The sequence below is a fragment of the Vipera berus genome, assembly GCF_964194415.1.
Source record: "Vipera berus genome assembly, chromosome: 2".
NCBI lineage: Eukaryota > Metazoa > Chordata > Lepidosauria > Squamata > Viperidae > Vipera > Vipera berus.
Genome location: NC_138203.1, coordinates 208,646,807 through 208,666,664, shown reverse-complemented (window position 1 = coordinate 208,666,664; position 19,858 = coordinate 208,646,807). Strand labels below are relative to the sequence as shown.

The following is a 19,858-nucleotide window of genomic DNA, read 5'->3' as shown; positions in this document are numbered from 1 at the left end:
ATAACGAAAAGCAGGAAAAACATCAGAAAGGATGGAAATGTCATCACTGGGCCTTTGTTTGCATGGTGCCTCCCTACAAATACACTTTTTAAGCAGTTTGTTCAAGGTAATGGATACCAAGGAAGAAATTTGAAGTGAATAATAGCAACACGTTTTAAGAATTAATTCAGCTCACAGAACAGAACATGCATACAAATTGTGTATCCAAAGTCATCTTAAAAGAAACCCGTAAAAGAATTTTAAAAGAGTTATAGAGTATTTGGCCTATGAGAGATGGCATCACTTGGCCACAGCAAGACCCTTCATTCTGAAATGGTGACTATTCACCTTGTTGAATCATTCATAGTAAAAGTATCAGAATGATAAAAGGAGAAAATAAGTAACAGAGAGATTGCTTTCTTAAGCAGTTCTTCACTTGTATCATCATGGAAATGAGCCACTTGTACAGCCCTGTTACTGACCTTCTCTACTGCTTGCTTTTTGTCCACTTCTCTTAGGCTTATATCCATGTGATTGACATTAACCAGCATCCACCTCAGTTTTTGGAGTACCGCTATGAGGCTCGCATTCCAGAAGATACGCCCGCTGGGACAGAACTCTTATTTGTTAGTGCAACAGACCAGGATCATGGGAAAGGGTTGATCTACACCCTCCATAACAGCTTAGATCCTAGAAGCCTGAAACTCTTTCAAATAGACCCAAGCCGTGGCACACTCATGACAGTATCAGACCTTGATGCTCAATCCATGCCACTACATACTTTGACAGTGATGGTATGTGAGTAGCAGAAAATAAATGATTTATTTATTTAATTTCTATCCTCTTCTGTCTTACCTTATGGGCTGTGGGCAGATTGCTGCAAGATTTCTAAAGTATGTTTGTTGTATCTAATGATTTTTTTAAAAAAAGAAAGGTGGCTAAAATGAGAAGAAACGCATTCAAAATTATATTGCAAACTTAAATCTTTGTGATGTAATATTGTTTAAACAAAATACCTGTGGTTGATTCATTGGCTGTTCAGGTACGAGACCAGGATGTCCCTATCAAGCGAGACTTTGCCCGAATTGTCATTCATATTGAGGGCTGTAACAGTCACCCTCCACAGTTCACAAGCCTCCATTACAAAGCAGAAATTCTGGATGTCACTTCAATTGGCACAGAGGTTGTGCAAATCCGGGCCCTGGATCCAGATCAAGGAGTTAATGCTGAAGTCCACTATTGCATTGAAGCAGGTAAGGCACCTATACACACTGCCTTATGAAGATTTCCTTTATGTAACTACTGTGATGATATGTCAGCTAAACATATTGTTTCTGAATCTACTATATATTCAACATTAAATAGAATAGAAAAATTAGATCCAACTGATCCATGAATAATTTCTGTTATTTTTCTTCTTCTACCCATTAACACTGTTTAACTTTCTTGTGAACCGAGACAGCATATTTTCTGTCAATATTTGGGGACTTCCTATTATGGGCTGATGCTGTCTTGACTCTGAGCACATGTAAGAAAATCATGTCCAGACTGAGTCACTTTGGTGTCATTTCTCCTGGGTCTATGTCCCTTTCTTCCTTCTGTATCTGGAAAGCAAACATCAGTCATTTTCCTTTCTGTGGGCAGGACATACATGCTGTGTGTGTGTGTGTGTGTGTGCGTGCGCGCGCACGCACACACGTGCAAGAGAAAGAGAAAGTTATGCATAAGTTGAACTTATATGACACAGTTCAGAGAAGAAGACTTTCACTCCAGCCCCCAAATAGTCTGTAATTTACTTGAGCTACCTGAAAGCTGAGGTTGAAAACTGACCTCAGATGACTGGAAAGTCAATGAAATGGCAAAACTGCACTATAGGAGATAGATAGATAGATAGATAGATAGATAGATAGATAGATAGATAGATAGATAGATAGACAGACAGACAGACAGACAGACAGACAGACAGACAGACAATATAAATAGAAAACAGAGAAGTTCAGAAAGAAAATCAGAATCTAAACAAAAAAAATCCAGCTAGGTTTCAAACCAGGAATATTTGGGATACAAAATAAATACAGTTTTCCTGTAGCAATGGGATAAAAAAGAGAGGTCTAACAGCTATTAGAGTTAATGCTAAGGGTTGGCTCATTTTGCTCTTTCTTTCGCAAAGTATCCAGTGAATGGCTGACCTTCGGCTGACCTTCAAAGTGTTTTGCTCAAACGAAAAGGAACAGTCCGAAGGCAAAGGAGGAAAACTGAACATTTGAATGAGAGCAGGGAAATATATACAAGGACCTTACTTTTAGAGTGATTGGAAGATTGACAGAGGATGACACCCTTTTTTTTTCTCTGCCTTCCAGAGTTGTTTGCTGGACAGTTTTGAGAACAGGATAACAAGTAAACAGACCTGCTTAAAGACAAGTGTCTCTGATAGCATCAGTGTCTCCAAAGTCATCAGCTGGTACACTTTAATTTATTTAAGAGAGACCTTAGGGAGTGTGGCACAATGACATCATCAAAGGGTTAGAGCCAGAATATTCAGTTTACATTGTTGTTTTGTTGTTTTTGCCTTCAGAGGAAATAGGTACATTCATGCAGGAGAAATGTAATATACCCATTTTCCACGTCTTTAGTTTTAAAAAGACCAAATTGACAAAAAAAAGGGGGGGGGGCAGGGCAAGACTTGTTTATCTACTTTAAAAAAAAATCTTTTCTTCCAGGGACTAAAAAGAGGATGCATTTTAGCATAACAAACTAGTGTGATGAAAAACAATAAATATTGTAGAATTCAATTATGCCTTTTCATTTAAGATTTGTTTGTTTATTTCCAGGGAATAGCGGAAACTTTTTCACCATCAACAAGTTATCTGGAATTATTACAGTTTCTCAGAAGTTAGATCAGTCCAAGCAAGAAAGATTTACTCTCGCAGTAAAAGCAGAAGATCAAGGATTTCCCCAACTGAAAGATTCAACTACTGTAAACATTTATGTTAAGCCTTCTGATGCCACTCCCCCACAGTTTACAGAAAAAGAATATGTTGTAGAGATCAGTGAATCTGCAATCATTGGTTCTCCGATTATCCTTGTTTCGGCTATAAGTTCTTCATTTGTTACTTACGAAATAAAAACTGGAGATAAAGACGGCTTCTTTTCCATCAATTATCAATCTGGGCTTATCTCTACCCAGAAGAGCTTAGATTTTGAACAGACTTCATCTTATCAGCTGAAAATTCGGGGCACCAACATGGCAGGATCATTTACGGATGTTCCAGTGTTTGTTTATCTCATAGACCAAAATGACAACGTGCCTATCTTTGATAAGCCTTCTGTGGTTGGTTGGATCGATGAGAATATTCCATTTGGTAGCATAGTTACGGATGAAAACAATGTGCCGCTGGTGATAAATGCAACAGATGCTGACCAAGATTCTAATGCTTTGTTGGTTTATGGAATTTTGGAGTTGGAGGCCATGTCTTTTTTCAAAATAGACCAAAATATGGGCACTCTCACTACTTGTGCTGATATAGATTATGAACATAACACTGTTTTTCACTTTGGTATCCATGTTCATGATAGTGGCAATCCCATTTTATTTGCTTCCAAACCTGTTCAAGTCACCATTTATGTCAGAAATATAAACGACTGTCCTCCAGTGTTTAAGAAAAGTATTTATGACCTTTCTGTGATGCTTCCTATTCATGATGGTATGGAACTTTTAAAAGTTAATGCAGAAGATGCAGACTCGGAAGTAATCTACAGTATAGCCGAAGGAAACCCTGCAAATACTTTCTTCATCCACAAAAGAACTGGTGTTATCTCTGTACTAAATCATACTAACGTGGGAAACGATCATGAACTTACAGTTAGAGCTGGAGACGCTTTATACGTGGCCAGTACATTGGTCAGGCTACATTTTACTCAGCCGCAGGACAGCATTTTAAAATTTGATCAAGATTTATATTTGGCCACGGTAAAGGAAAATTCCACAGAGGCTCAGATTATTATTGTTCTTGGTGTTATTGGGAATCAACTGAAAGAACCACTTTTTTTCTCTATCCTGAATGGCACAGAGTGGTTCAGAATGATTCCATCTTCAGGAGTGCTACAGACCAAGAACGTGAAGTTTGATCGTGAAATTCAAGATGTGTATGAAATAGCAGTGGAAGTAAAAGATATTAGAAATCCACCACGGGTATCTCAAGCAATTGTAAGAATAATAGTGGATGATATTAATGATAACCCACCCCAGTTTGAAAACCTACCTTATTATATAGTAATACAGGCTGGCACTGAGCCAGGTGATATTGTCTTCAGGGTTTCTGCCACAGATCAGGATCTGGGGAATAACAGAGTCATTTTTTACTCCTTGGAGGAAGACAACCAGCATTTCTGGATTGACTCCTATTCAGGAGACATCTCACTCAAACAACCCCTTGATTTGCAAACTTTAAATAAATACACACTGAATGTTATTGCCCGAGACGCCGGTGAGCCTCCCATGTATGCTGAGGAAGAGATTACCATAATGGTGAAGAACAAATCCAGCCCTCTGTTCCAAAGTCTTTTCTATGCTGCAAAAGTGCCTGAAAGCAGTCCACCCTACACACCCATTCTCCACCTCCAGGCCCGAAGCCCTGAAGGCTTACGCTTGATATATACCATTGTGGAAAAAGACGTTCTCAGACAGTTCCACATTGATTTCAAGACCGGTATGCTTATGGCCACAAGTCAGCTGGATTATGAGTCTGATACGAAACATACATTTACTGTCAGAGCTACAGAAACAGCAGCGGGTTCCTATTCAGAAGCCATTGTGGAAGTTCATGTTGAGGATGTGAATGATAATTATCCTTTATTTTCACAGACCGTTTATACTGCATCTGTTTCAGAAGATGTGCCAGCTCAGACTCCTGTGATTCAGCTCTTGGTTACAGACCAAGATTCAGGGTGGAACGAACTCATTTCATATCAGATTTTAGAGGATCGTTCAGATACCTCAAAGTTCTTTAGTATTGATGGCAGCACTGGTGAAATATCAACAACTCGAGCTCTAGATTATGAAACGAACCATGAATTTCGTATTAAAGTGAGAGCCACAGACCATGGGATACCCCCACTCAGCAGTGAAGTTCTTGTGATAATTAACGTGCTGGATATCAATGACAACCCACCAAAATTCAGTCAACTTCAGTATCAGGCTAATGTGAGTAAAATGGTTAGCTGTGGTCAGGTTGTTGTAAAGGTACAGGCTTTTGATCCTGACAGCAGAGATACCCCTAGGCTGGAATACATGATACTTTCAGGAAATGAGAAAAGGCATTTCACCATTGACAGCACTTCTGGTATCATTTCTACACTAAACCACTGCAAAACAAATCTGGAATCTTTTTACAGTCTTAGGGTTTCTGCTTCGGATGGAGTTTTTAAGACCACTGTGCCAGTATACATCAACACAACTAATGTAAACAAATATAGCCCAGCGTTTCAGCAGGAAGTTTATGAAGCCATATTAGCTGAAAATGCAAAAATAGGAACTAAAGTGATTGAGCTGTCAGCTATTGACCCAGATGATGGTGCTTATGGCACCATAGATTATATCATCATAAACAGGCTTGGTCAGGAGAAGTTTCTAATAGATAATAAGGGGCGCATTGAAACATTGCAGAAACTGGACAGAGAAAATTCTACAGAAAGAATTGTTGATATTAAAATCATGGCCAAGGACGGAGGAGGAAAGGTAGCATTTTGCACTGTCAAAATAATACTTACAGATGAAAATGACAATCCACCTCAATTCAAAGCTTCTGAATACCTCTTGTCTATCCAGTCCAATATGAGCAAGGGATCTCCAGTCATTCAGGTTTTAGCTTATGATGCCGATGAAGGAGTGAATGCTGATGTCACCTACTCTGTTGACACAGTGGAAGAAGTCATTGCAGAAGATGTGATTGAGATTAACACTGTCACGGGTGTTGTCATAGTCAAGGAGAGTCTCAAGGGACTAGAAAACAGAACAGTGAAATTTAGAGTCAAAGCTGAAGATGCCAAGCCTCCCCACTGGCATTCAGTTGTCCCAGTGAATCTTCAAGTTGTTCCAAAGGAAGTGTCATTGCCAAGGTTTTCTGAGCCATTATATACGTTCTCCGCATCTGAAGATCTCCCAGAAGGATCAGAAATAGGATTAGTTCGAGCTACAGGAGAAGAACCCATCATCTACAGTCTGGTACAAGGAACCTCTGCTGAAAATAATGAAGAAGGGATATTCACTCTGGATAAGCAAAGAGGGACTTTGACTGTTCAGAAGGCAATGGACTATGAGAAGATGAAATGGTACCAAGTAGATGTCCTAGCTCATTCTTCATATAAGTATACTGACTTGGTCTCTTTAGTATCTATTAACATCCATGTAAAAGATGTCAATGATAACAAACCTATTTTTGAGGCAGATCCATATAGAGCTTTTGTTATGGAAAACATGCCAGCAGGGACCCCTGTGATTCAGATTACTGCTAATGACCAGGATACTGGAAGTGATGGGCAAGTGACTTATAGCCTAGGATCAGAATTAAGCTACATCAGAGAATTCTTCACCATTGATAGTGGAAATGGTTGGATTATGACCCTTAAAGAGCTCGACTGTGAAGTTCAGAAAAGCTACAAATTTTTTGTTGTTGCTTCAGACCATGGAAAGAAAATCCAACTTTCTTCTCAAACTCTAGTAGAAGTCACTGTCACTGATGAAAATGATAATGCTCCAGAGTTCACCAATGAAATTTACAAAGGATCAGTTGTTGAGAATGCTGAGCCTGGGCAGATGATTACCATTCTTAGTACTATTGATAGAGATCTTTCAGAAGAAAATCGGCAGGTCACGTGCTACATCACTGGTAAGTATCTACATTTGTTAAGATTTTAATAAATAAAAATGGGGGGAGGGTGCTTTGAATAAATGTACTTAACTTTGAGAAGCACCCTTTTCTATAAATTAATTTTGCTGATATCTCTTAGTTGCAACTATAAGATGATTTTCATTGTTAACCATGGCCATTTGGTGAAACATATGTCTTATCAAGAGATATTTTGAGACTAAATGTGTAGAGAAATAGCTACATAGCAATATTCCTAGAAAGAGTACTTTCTGTTAGGTCTTATTATATAGAGACCTTCTATACCAGGTTCAAGAATTGCTATGAAGAAAAATTCTGATCTAAAATGCATTGTGATTTACCTATATGACATTTATCTGACTCTAAAACAGAATTGTGATTAGTCAAATGTACATTATTTTGAACCTGCAGTTTTAATTCCAGTCCTGAATTAAATTTCTGATCAACAATCAAAAGTTAGTTATGCATATATTGTAACTGTCTATATTATATTAACCAACTATATGTCTATATTAACCAACTAATATGTGTCTTTGCTAGATAAATATAGCCACCCTATAGAGGCATATTTTATAATTTGCAATTTATGCAGCACAGATATAGAACTAAAAAGAATTGTATTTCACTGTAATATATCAAATAAATCATTTTGAAAATGGTCAGTGTAGATTGAAACATTGTCCAGCATACTAAAGAATTGTTTATTCAGTTCTCTATATATCTTTTTCATAATTAATCTATAGTCAGTATCTATTATAAAATTGCCCCCTCCCCTTTCCCCGCAGAGTGAAGGATAATGAAATAGCTACTTCAGCAGATGCCATAATCAGTCTGTTCAATCTACTGGTTAAATTTTATGAATGAACTCAGTTTTCTATATGATGTCAATTATATGTCACAGAGCAAGTAAATTTTCTGGTTTGTCTACAAGGGGTGTCAAACGTGCAACGTCACGTGATGTGTCACGACATATCATGACTTTTTTCCTATTGCTGGCAATGGGGTGGATGCGGTTTCAGCATGACGCATCCGGCCTGCGGGCTGGCAGTTTGACACCCCTGTTCTACACATAACACGTGTGAGCAATCTTTTTGTTATCTTGAAACCTGAAACACTTCTTTTTTCATAAGCATATATTCTCTATATCTTATCAGAAGGAGATGTGATGGGGCAATTCGGTATCAGTGAAGTTGATGGAAAATGGAAGGTTTTTTCCAAGAAGCCTCTGAACAGGGAAGAAACAGAAAAATATGTGCTCAAAGTCATGGTGTCTGATGGAAAATTTCAAGCAGCCACAGAAGTGGAGATTTCAGTCCTTGATGTTAACGATAACAGCCCTGAATGCAAGCAGGTAATTGTATATGTATATAAAAGGCCTCATTCCAAAATTATGCAAACATGTACACACAGGTTCTGTATTGATATGGTGCCAGAGTTGACCTGGAGAAGTCTCAGTTATGGACCAATTATGTGAATAATTACACATCTGCACAATACAGAATCCTCCATTAGTTGCTCATTTTGGAGGATACGTGAAATTATTACTACCTTGGAATAACATAATGTTGGATAGCATTAGGGTGACAGGAAGGAGCCTGTTAGGCATATGGTGTTAGCCTACAATGTTGGGTTGAAAATATATTAACCATGATGTTATGTCTTTAAGATGTTAATTGGCCAATGGGTGTGTAAGTGTTCTCATGGCCATAAGAGGAAGCTAGTAACGTAGCTTCTCTCTCTCTGAATTCACTGCTCTCTACTATTACTGTTTTTGCTCTGTTACTGTTATAAACCTGAACTGTGTATTGACCTCTGGACCGGTAAGAAGACTTTGTATTTTGGATTACTTCTTGGACTGTTACTATTGTGTATGACCTGGACTTTTTATTTTTGACTGTGCATTTTTGTTTTTTACACCACCTCAAAAGTAAACTATTTTTTGCTTTTACAACTCAGTGTACTCTTGTGTTTACTGTGTGACTCTTACTGCTCTCAGTACCCTTCCTTGTCTGTGCAAACCCTTGGTAACACAAGGAGACCTCTGCACAACAAATTTCTTATCAGAGCCCATCTGTGACACTTCATTGTTATTGGTTAACAAACAGGTATACTGTGCATGTGGCTTAATGTTAACCTTTTAACTTGGTAAAATAATTTTCTTCCTTTCCAGATGCTATACGAAGGGAAAATTTCAGAGAATGAATCCCCAGGATTTTCTGTTCTTAAAGTGTTGGCTACAGATGTTGATGCTGGTAGCAATAGTCAGATCACTTACAGCCTTCATGGAGTTGGTGCTGAGGATTTTAGACTGGACTCTTATACAGGTAAAATTATTACAGCCTTTTAAAAGTGCAGTTTTGCTATTCATACTCATTCCTTGACCACATATTAGAATGAATAATACAGTTTGCTCCTGTTTACTATAAAGCAGAGGTAGGTAGACATTTCGGTGCATTTTGAAGACTTATTTAGTTGAAATATTAATACTGGTGTTTCTCTCTTGATTGGCATAAATATGTCCTCATATTGTAAAATGTTGATGGGATTTTCCCTAGAAAAAGTATTTAATGTAAAATATTATTCTCTTCTCATGCACCAAAACTCACTGTAATAGTCTTGCCTGGTGTTTTTCTTCTTGTTCTTATGATACAAGGAGAAGATTTTACATTAAGAAGCCACGTTTCATTGGATACTACCTTGTAGGGCTCCTATAAGACTTAAAATAGAAAGATTTGTATGAATGAGTATGCATGGGTATTTTTTTTTGCAAAATAGTATTATAAAAGATTACAGTAGCCCAAATCTGAAAAGTTATTATAATTTATTTAAATTTATTGGCTACCCAATTTCAGTGGAAAGATGAAGATTCCTTAGATATCAATTCATGGAATATTATAGTTTTTAGATAATATGATTCTAAATAATTCTGTGCTATCCAGGAATAGGGGAGTAAGAAATATATTGTTTTAATCTTTGGTAAGCATTTATATTTGCATCCTTTTTTTTATTCGCCTGTTTCTATTTCTTAAAATGTTTTAAAATCTACCTTTGAATAGAAGGAATCTTGCCCCTAACTAATGGTACTAAAAGCCCTGCACCAAATCTTTGCCTTCCAACTATACTTACCAGGAGAATTGACTACTTCTACATTATTGGACCGGGAACTGAAATCAAAGTATCACCTTGTTGCCAAGGCAACAGATGGAGGAGGGCGTTTTTGCCAGATGGAAATTACTGTGCACGTAGAGGATACAAATGACAATGCTCCCCTGTTCTATCCCAGCCATTGTGCTGTAGCCATGTTTGAGAATACATCAATAAAAACGCCCATTGCAGTTGTCTTTGCAAAGGATCCTGATGAAAGTAAGTTGTTCCCAAATCCTAACTCATGTGCAGTTGTTTTCAATGCTTAAAGGAGATGGCATGTTCTTGTTTTTGAAGTTACCTACCAGTATTAACTTTTTCTCTTATAGACAGTGGGTCAACTAGATCAGGGCTTTTCAACCTTTTTACCCATTGTACCACTTTTGGGATATGGCAACATCCGAGTACCACCAATCGCCTAGCAAGGTGTCAAAAACTTGATGGCCCAAAAAAGGGGGGGGGGGGGGAAAGTGATGAAGTACAGGTAGTCCTCAATTTACAACAGTTTGCTTAGAGACTGTTTGATGTTGTAATAATGATAACTTTATAATGATAACTTTATTGTCACTTTGAATGTACACCAATCGGCATACATCAAAATGAAATTTCGTTGCATACAGCTGTCAAAGGGTCACCACCTCCGATATATACTCCTTGTTCGGGGCCCGCTCAAATTTCACATTGTCCATTTTAGTCTCTAGGGAGTGAACGATGGCAAACAGGACAGATGGAAATGGGGCTCCATGTGGATTAGCCCTCAAATTCGCTTGTATTCTGACAACCTCGCCTTCTTTCCTTTTTCTGATCCTGACTCTTCCACCTTTTCCTTAAAGAGGCCTTGCTTCTTTTCGCCCCTGGAGCACGCTGCTGCCGCCGCCACCAACTCCTCCAAAAGCCTCTCTCTCTTCCTCTGGGCCTGCCGACAGCCTCATCCAGTTCCTTCGCCCCATAAGCTCCAGGTCCTCTCCTCCTCTGCCTCCTCTGGAAACAGCCCTGATTTGCAGTAGAATCCATCACTGGGCCAGCAGTCAGATCTTGCTGCTAGTAGAACAAATTCAAACAGCGCCAACGACTTTTAACGGTCTCACCAACAGTTCCAAAAGAACTAGCAACTCGCCATGCCAGCAAAGATTGTCGGTCGTATGTTACCTTAGTTCTACCATGTTGCTCAAACACATTAAAATCTTCCTGATCATGTGTTTGATGTTACAATGGCACTGAAAAAAGTGCCCCCCAAGGCACAGCCGAGCAAAACACCTGCCTGCCCGCCTGGCGGCGCTCTTCCTCCTGTCCAAGGTTTTCATTGTTGTGAGCATTTCTGTTGAAGATTGGCAGTGGGGGTGGGGTGGGGTGGTGTTTGGTTTTTATTCCCCCCATCTGCTGGGTGGTTGCAGCAGGTTTTGGTCACTTCACATAACCCTGGGACACTGTGACCGTCATAAACATGAACACTTCTTTTGGGCTCAGCAGAAGCACCAGGATCAGCACCGAGCTCTAGCTGAAGCCTGGTGCTGATCCTGGTGCTTCCGCTGAGCCCTGACAGCCCTGAAGAAGCGCTGGTCCTGGAGCTTCCACTGAGCCCTGACAGTCCTGCAGCTCCAGCCATCTCTCACTCAGGTTTGTGCGGTGCTGCCACCGGTTCAGCTCATTCCCCTCCCCCGCTACCACTTTTCTAGGGTGGTCGCGTACCACCTGCCAGGTGCCAATGTACCACAGGTGGTACCTGTACCACTGGTTGAAAAGCCAAGAACTAGATAGACAGGCAACAGATTTCCACCTTGCTGACATCTTTATATGTAACATAGTATTTTTTTTAATAAATAAAGATGGGGAAATAATAACTAGTTGTAAACCTGTTATGTAAGGAAAGGGGGAATGTATCAGGTATTTGATAAATATTTTTCAACATTCAATCAGGGTAGACATTTTATGTTGAATGTTAATGGTTTATTTGTTATTTCTTCCTCACACTTTTTTATTCTTTGTTTGGCTGTTGCTGTTGTTTTGTAGTTAATGTCTTCTTTTTTTATTCTGTATTTTAACTTTGGAGATAAATAAAAAAAATATTTTTAAAAAAGAAATGTACCAGTTTCCCTTCAGTTCATCCCATTTCTAAAACAATAATTCCCAAATCAAGCAAATTCTTGCATGACATTTCTCATTTGATATTTTCCAGTTCTCAATGGTGAAGTGAGATATCATCTTGCTGAGTCAGCTAATGGCCACTTTTCAATCGATGAGGTAACTGGTGTAATCCGTCTAGAGAAGCCGCTGAAGGAATCCCATTCAGTTTTGGAGTTGACCGTGTTGGCCAAGGACAGGGGGGTTCCACAGTCCCTCTCTTCCTTTACTACTGTGTCTGTCTCAGTCGTGGATTTAAAAGAATATCTGCCAGTATTTCTTAACACAGAATACTTAGTTGAGGTAAAAGAGAATGTGGCTGTTGGGACAGAAGTTTTAAATCTATCTACCTTGACAAGAGCTGCTGTTGCAAACACAGAGATTAGATATGAAATCACAAATGGAAATGATCTTGGGAAATTCAGGCTTCATTCAACCACTGGTGAGTTATTTCTTCAGCAAATAATTCAGTCTACCGATTGTTCTCTTATAACAAGATTTCTTTTATCCCTGGTCCATTTCTTTTCTGATTTAATTATGAACATATCAAGATTTCGGACAGAGAAAGAATTTAGAGAAATGTCAAACATTGTTCATTACTTGCATTCACTTTTTAACGTTCCTAGTTGATGTGCCCACAAAGCAGCCCATGTGGCAATCCTATTACCACTAGATGGCACACAATGACCGTCATGTTTTTCTTGCTAGTTTGAATGGTTAAAAATTTCCAAAGTAGCCAGTTTTCAAGAGTTGGGCTGTTTTAATTTTGTGTGTTTGTTTTTTAAATCTTAATTCTGCCTGTGTTCGTAGGCATCCTGTATGTTAATGGAACTCTGGATTTTGAAGTTGCCCATAGTTATTATTTAACCATCGAGGGTATAAGAAAGACTTCTACATCTCTCAGTGACGTCACAATGGTTATAATCAACATCACAGACATAAATGATCACGTGCCAGAATTTGGCCAAGAACTTTATATTGCCGACATCAGCGAGGATGCAGCCATTGGTGAAATAGTGCTCATGGTGAGACATAATCATAATCTGGGTGGGCAATATTTTGTGGGATGCAAGCCACATTTAACATTTAGGGATAGACAGGGGTCTGTTTTCCATGTCTTTCTGCCTGGATTTTTGAGAGATGTTCAGGAAGACTTACTGCTATTCAAAGTTACAATTATTCCTATTTTATAGCTCGTGGTGTAGTTTGCATTATTTTTGCTCAAAATGACAGGAATCTACACAACCAATTGTTGCACCATCGATGACACTGGGGGTCAAGGAAACCTGTAAAAAGGCCTCAGGATCTGTATGCGCAAGCATCTGTTCCAGACTAAGATCATGCCAAAATGATGAAACGTACACATAACACTATGATGCAACATCTTAGTTTTCATAGTTACTTTTATTGCAATGCTGCAAGCAAGGGCATAAGAGGCAGAGCTTGCTTCATGTCACCATAACATACATTTTGTCACTGGTACTCCCACTCCCCTCACTCTGTAGTTCTTATGCCTGCGTATGATTTTAGGACTATAAGTTGTCCAAGCCAGACCTATGCTACAACCTCATTTCTGCTGCTCTCATTTTGTGTTTTGCTGTCTTGAAAGAACTATGAATTGGAGGATGCATAGAACAATTGACTCCTATAAACAGAGATATGGGAGAGAGAAAGACAGAATGGCATTGTTGAAGTCAAATTGGCTATCTCCAGTCTTTTCTATGGTCAGACCAGGCTACTAGAAACCACTTTTGAAATTAGAGAAGGAAGGAAGGAAGGAAGGAAGGAAGGAAGGAAGGAAGGAAGGAAGGAAGGAAGGAAGGAAGGAAGGAAGGAAGGAAGGAAGGAATGACATCAGTGTTGGAAGACAAACATCGATGGGATTTATATTACTAATCAATCCCAAAATTAATATCTTCTTTAAAAAGCTGGAACTAGGATAGTCAATGGTATTGTACCCACAAAGAAGACTGTCTATGTTTGCTATTATTACTGCATTTTTTTATTCTTTTGACAGGTTTTAGCTAATGATAAGGATGGAGTGATGAACAATCAGATCACATATTCTATTGTTGAAGGAAATTCATTAGGTCATTTCATGATTAATCCCAAAGCTGGGGAAATTTATACTACCAAACACTTGGACAGAGAAGAAGTGAGTAACATGAGTGAAGTTCACTTTGGTACTGAAAATAAAATCTCTGAGCCATAATTCTACAAGGCATGTTGCAAATGAAATTCATAATGCCCCTCTCCTGACGTAATAACCAAGAAATTCCCACTTGTCTTTTTTTTGACCTTAGAAAGATTCCAGATGCTGCTCTAAAATGAAAGGAACTGCTGTTCAGTGGGGCTGTGCAAACTTTTGAAAAAGATCCGAAGAATCTTTATAGTGGTGTCACATAGTTGACTCAAAAGCTACTCACAGCTGCCACTGCATGTGTGTGTGTGCACAGCCACCCCAGCGGTTTCAGCACATTGCAAAGCACCCTTTTAATTGCTTTGCACATCCTAATATTCACTACATGGCAAGGAATGATATTTGTTGCTTAATGGACTCAGTCAGGAGTTTATTGATTTGGTGCCTTTGTTCTCCATCTCCCATTTGCTTAGAAAACAGAAGTAAAACTGTATTCTTTATTTAGAATCCAGTACTGGACTTGATAAATGAGTTGTGGGTAGGAAAACATGTCATGTAATAAATTCTCATTATTTGCCTGGTAGAATTTGGGGTGGGGGATTCAGAAAGAATCTAACCATATGTATTAAGAACTAGAGTACATAATTACTTAATCAATATTTGGTTAATACATTGTTTCTCAAACTTGGCAACATGGAGAAATTTGGGATGTGAAGTTCACAAATCTTAAAGTTACCAAGTTTGAGAAACACTGGGTTAATAATTGTTGGAGTAATAAATCTTCCAAACATGTGTTGTTGTTTTTTAGATATCCAGCTATTCCCTCAAAATCCAAGCCATGGACAATGGACAGGCACCTCTTTCCAGTGACACCATTGTGCTCATTCATGTGGCTGATGTTAATGACAATCCACCTAGGTTTTTTCAGCTTAATTACAGTGTTGCAGTTCAGGTAAGGTAGCAATTCACAGAGACCAACCTTACCCAATTACCGTAGTCTTTTACAGAGATAATCTTGAAAGCTGGCAGGTTAATCACAGAGTTGATAAAGATTCAGAGATAGCAGAAACTTAGTAGCAGTAAGAAATCAATCAGTTGCAATCCCATTCATTTAAAGGTTGCTACATATAACCATTGATTTAGATTGTACACCTGTGATCAGCAGATATAGCAGTAGTAGACAAATTACCATAATCCAGGGATCTTCAAACTTGGTCCTTTTATGACTTGTGGACTTCCAGAATTCCTCAGCCAAGCACATTGGCTGAGGAATTCTGGGAGTTGAAATCCATAAGTCATAAAAGGACCAAGTTTGAAGACCTCTGCCATAGTCCCTTTACTTTCAAATAAGTAAGGAATGGCTGGGACATGTTTATTATGCACGTAATAAAGATTTTTAGATTAATTTACAGACCATTCTTCTGTTTGCATCTTCTTAATTATTCTGTCCTCTGTCCCTTTTCCTCCCAAACAGGGGGACAAATTCTTTTTTAACTAATATCCTTTTCTTCAACTAACATTCCAGGAGAACTCTCCAGTTGGCACCAGTGTTTTGGAGCTAATCATGAGTGACAGAGATTCTCCAGAGAATGGACCACCATACAATTTTCAAATTGTTGAGGGAAATGAAGGAAGAGCATTCCAGGTTAACCAGGATGGAGTGTTAGTGACATCATCCATCTTGAACAGAAGAACAAAGGAACAATATCTTCTGCAAGTCCAGGTAGATATATGCCCAAGTCAAGTTGAAACTAATAGGAGATGTCTGATTTGATCATCTAACATCTTTTTTTTACAAGAAGTGACCAGGAAAAGTAGATAAGTGGATACCAAATAAGTCAACCATTATGGGAAAAAGTTGTTAAACTCTGTTCAGAGAAAATCTTGCCTGTAGACTACTGTTCACCAAATACCACTGGCTTGTATAGTGACATTCTGTATCAAGAAAATCCCAGCTTCTTTTCAGAAATAAAATAGTAGAATTCAAGTACAGTTTTGGCATTAATTTTCAAAGAAACCCAATCTTATATAATGCCAGTGGAATCTATCAAAACTGGATTTCATTTCAGACCCTCTGGAATGTTGTTGAAACATATACGTAGATACCAATAATATTTGAGAATGAAAGCAATAGAATATGAAAGATCATAAGTTTTGCAGATATAGTTTCGGGTCCCTTAATTCCCAAAGATATTTTCACTAGATTTCAATGTGGTCATGCACAAATGCAACTACGGTAGTATCTTTTCAGCGTTTAAAAGTTCAATTTGTTGCCTTAGTTTCCTGCTAATATGCTAAAGATACAATGGTAGCTGTTGGGTTGAAACAGGTGTTTCTTGAGAATAATAGCAAGAAAGACATTTTGTTGGCTGATGGAAGAAATGGCTACTGGAATAAATGAACTTTTGATAGTTTGGATTCCTTGCTTTGTGACTTAAATAAGCCAATCAGATATACAAGGAAAGTATGTAAGTTCTGGCGATAGTAAAGGTTTTCACAATTTTGTCCAATAGGTTGTTGATAGTGGTCGCCCTCCTCTTTCTTCTTCGGCATTTATAAACATCCATGTGATACAACAAAGCCAGTACCCTCCTTCAGCACTTCCTCTCGAGATCTTCATCACAACTAATGAAAGAACCTTCCGAGGCGGAGTTCTTGGCAAAATTCATGCCACCGATCGAGACCCCCATGATACTCTATTATATAGCTTTGTGTCAGTAGTTCCTGAACAGAAACATTTCTCTGTGGGACTTTCAGATGGAAAAATAATTGCAACCGATGGTCTCCAACATGGCCATTATTCTCTGAATGTAAGTGTGAGTGATGGGACCTTTTCAACCATAACCAGAGTCCAGGTTCATGTATGGTCCTTCAGCCAGGATGCCCTGGATAAAGCTGTGATGCTGCATTTCCACCATCTTAACCCAGAAGAATTTATAAGTGACCACTGGCGCAATCTACAGCGGTTTCTGGGGAGTATCTTAGAGACAAAGCGACAGAATGTCCACATGGCTAGTTTGCAACCTTCACAGGCTTCTGATGGGATGGATCTTCTGTTGGCAGTTGGGGAACCCCAATATTCATTCTATAAGCCCAGCTTCATTGCTGACCGGATTTCTCAGTCGGCTGAAGAAATGGACCAGCGAGTTGGACTGCGGGTAAAGAAAGTGACCTATGTCCCATGCCATGAGGCCAACTGTATCATTGAACGTGCTTGCAAAGAAACCTTTCAAGTTGAACCAGGCACAGTGTTCACTTATAGTACTGCCCGTCTCAGTGTGCTCACTCCTCGGCACAGTTTAGAACAGATCTGCACTTGCAACGGTGAGAAAATATTGCTGTTTACCACAATCATTTTCCCTACTTTGTAAAACACATTGCAGTATTCCCTGGCACTGCTTGTTACTCCCAGTACAGTGTCTGAAATATTTTTATTCTAAACTCTGGCATTTTTATTGCATTTTTTGTTCAGACTACTAGACCATTGCCTATGCAGATGGGGGAAAATATTCCACTAAATTTAGAAGAAGAAAAAAAGAATTGCTTCCCCAAACTGAGAAAATAGCTAATTTATTACAAATGCAGGTTTAACCCTGTAGAGCTCCCAGTAGTATCTTAGTTAGTTTTACTGTCTTGTCCTCTCTCATGACCTTCCAATTAACTCTATCCTGCACATAGATTTATCTTGATTTCATAAATAATGGAATGGATACGAATGGGGGAAAAAGCTCCTTCCCTGACATCTGGCAGAGCAGCAAAGCATGCCATATTTGATGGAAATTGTCATTTGTTCACTGTTACAAAGAGATATAAGACTCTTTCTAAGCCAGAGAAGAATTTATGTGCCAAACCTCATCGTTTGTGGGCTGTGGCCCAGGGATTGGGAATCCCTGCCTTATGGAATAGCCTTCCAGAGAAATACAAATGAAGCTTATTTTGCTTGCCTTCAAATAGTGAAAATCTGACTTTTCACCCAGGCAACGGGGGTGGGGGGGGCAGGATATGGATGGAGCCAGCATAGTATGACTGATTAATAACTACAGATTTTATCACAGCCTATCATTGTTTTAATATTTTCTAAATTATAGTGCCGTTTTTATGGTTGTTTGCTACCAGGGTTCCTTGTGGTGGACGGTAAAACTTTGTTTAATAAGTAAAACACCACAAAATAAGTTTGAACAATTAAAGTTCTTTATTTATTGTATTCGCTGTGAAGCACAACTGTTTGCAGCTGTTCTTTTTTCAGACTGTAGTTTTCATTGCTTCTGTTGTCAGGCACAGCTTTGAGGTTCAGTGGGCACAGTTACATATGGTATCACCATCAAGGCAAACGGGATTGGCAGATGCACTTCCACTTACAAACCCACCAGCTCCATGCCATACTACTCACTACTAATGGAAGCAACAGTGCTGTTCTCCAGGTAAGATTCGTCATTCCTTACACATACTCTGTCCCATGACCATACAAATCAGCTTTTTCTTGATCTGCCATAAAACCACTCTTTAAGCCTGGAACTTGTTTCTTTGCCTCCTTGAAAAGAGTGTTTACTTATATATCAAATTGCAATTAACCAAATAAAAGGATGGGGGGGGGTCTGCCAAATATGATAACCTTCTCTTAATCTGGTCTCCTGCAAAACTACCTTCCTTGATCCTAGATGCTGCCCTCATTACCTCTGTAGAAATTTGTGTCTTTCAAAACTGGATGGGTTGAATTGGAGGACCAAAAGTTGATCTAAATGTGGTACAGGAGATAAGACAAATAAATACACAGGAAATACTTGATTAAAAAAAGTAAGGTATGTTGCAGATATAAAATGTCTTAGTCTAACACGGGTCTTCAAACCTGGCCCTTTTATGACTTGTGGACTTCAACTCCCAGAATTCCTCATCCAGCAACCCTGGCTGAGGAATTCTGGGAGTTGAAGTCCACAAGTCATAAAAGGGCCGAGTTTGAAGACCTCTGGTCTAACATAATTCTAGCTTTAGGAGTAGGAGTAGGCAACCTTGGCTCTTTTATGACTCATGGACTTCAACTCCCAGAATTCTGGGAGTTGAAGTCCATGAGTCATAAAAGAGCCAAGGTTGCCTACCCCTGTTTAGGGCTAGATAAAAGGATAAGGGCGTAGGTTACCTGTAATTTCAGGAGGGAGAAAGGAGTGTAATTGCTCTTTTTTCAGTGCCTTCATATCACAATATCTGCATCTAAACTCAGTAGGAAGGCAACCTGCATTTACTGTTACCATTTTTACAGCAAAACTTTAGCATTTGGGGTTCTTTCCTTACTCATTTCCTCTCTTTCAACTTGAACAATATCCTATATTGTCCAGCAGTCACTTCTGATTTACGCTTTCCTGATTCTTCGCTTTCTTTATATCTTCTTCTCCCACTTCCCTTCCCTTTCCTTAACTTTTAAATGCCTGCTGTTAAGCATTACATCAACACCATCGAAGTGCTTTAGCTTTGGCCATAGGCCTCCTCAGGTAAACTCACTGATGGCAGAACATCATCTTTGTAGAGGCATTACAATGAAAATCCACCCTTTTAATACCTGGCCCCAACGTAGGACACAAGCATATAAATTACA

General features: G+C 38.9%; 1 protein-coding gene across 1 annotated transcript in view; it reads left to right on the top strand.

The window, feature by feature from the left end:
* FAT2 (FAT atypical cadherin 2) overlaps window positions 1-19,858 on the top strand; it is a gene marked incomplete at both ends in the record, with an annotated part of 62,084 nt that overhangs the window by 28,003 nt on the left and 14,223 nt on the right. Inside the window, 13 exons of the mRNA XM_081316962.1 lie at window positions 498-773; window positions 1,022-1,232; window positions 2,811-6,866; window positions 8,021-8,217; window positions 9,037-9,190; window positions 9,996-10,229; window positions 12,187-12,573; window positions 12,942-13,156; window positions 14,149-14,286; window positions 15,080-15,223; window positions 15,797-15,994; window positions 16,785-17,595; window positions 18,547-18,692. Coding sequence (XP_081173088.1) covers window positions 498-773; window positions 1,022-1,232; window positions 2,811-6,866; window positions 8,021-8,217; window positions 9,037-9,190; window positions 9,996-10,229; window positions 12,187-12,573; window positions 12,942-13,156; window positions 14,149-14,286; window positions 15,080-15,223; window positions 15,797-15,994; window positions 16,785-17,595; window positions 18,547-18,692 — 7,167 coding nt within the window. The remainder of the gene's footprint in view (window positions 1-497; window positions 774-1,021; window positions 1,233-2,810; window positions 6,867-8,020; window positions 8,218-9,036; window positions 9,191-9,995; window positions 10,230-12,186; window positions 12,574-12,941; window positions 13,157-14,148; window positions 14,287-15,079; window positions 15,224-15,796; window positions 15,995-16,784; window positions 17,596-18,546; window positions 18,693-19,858) is intronic.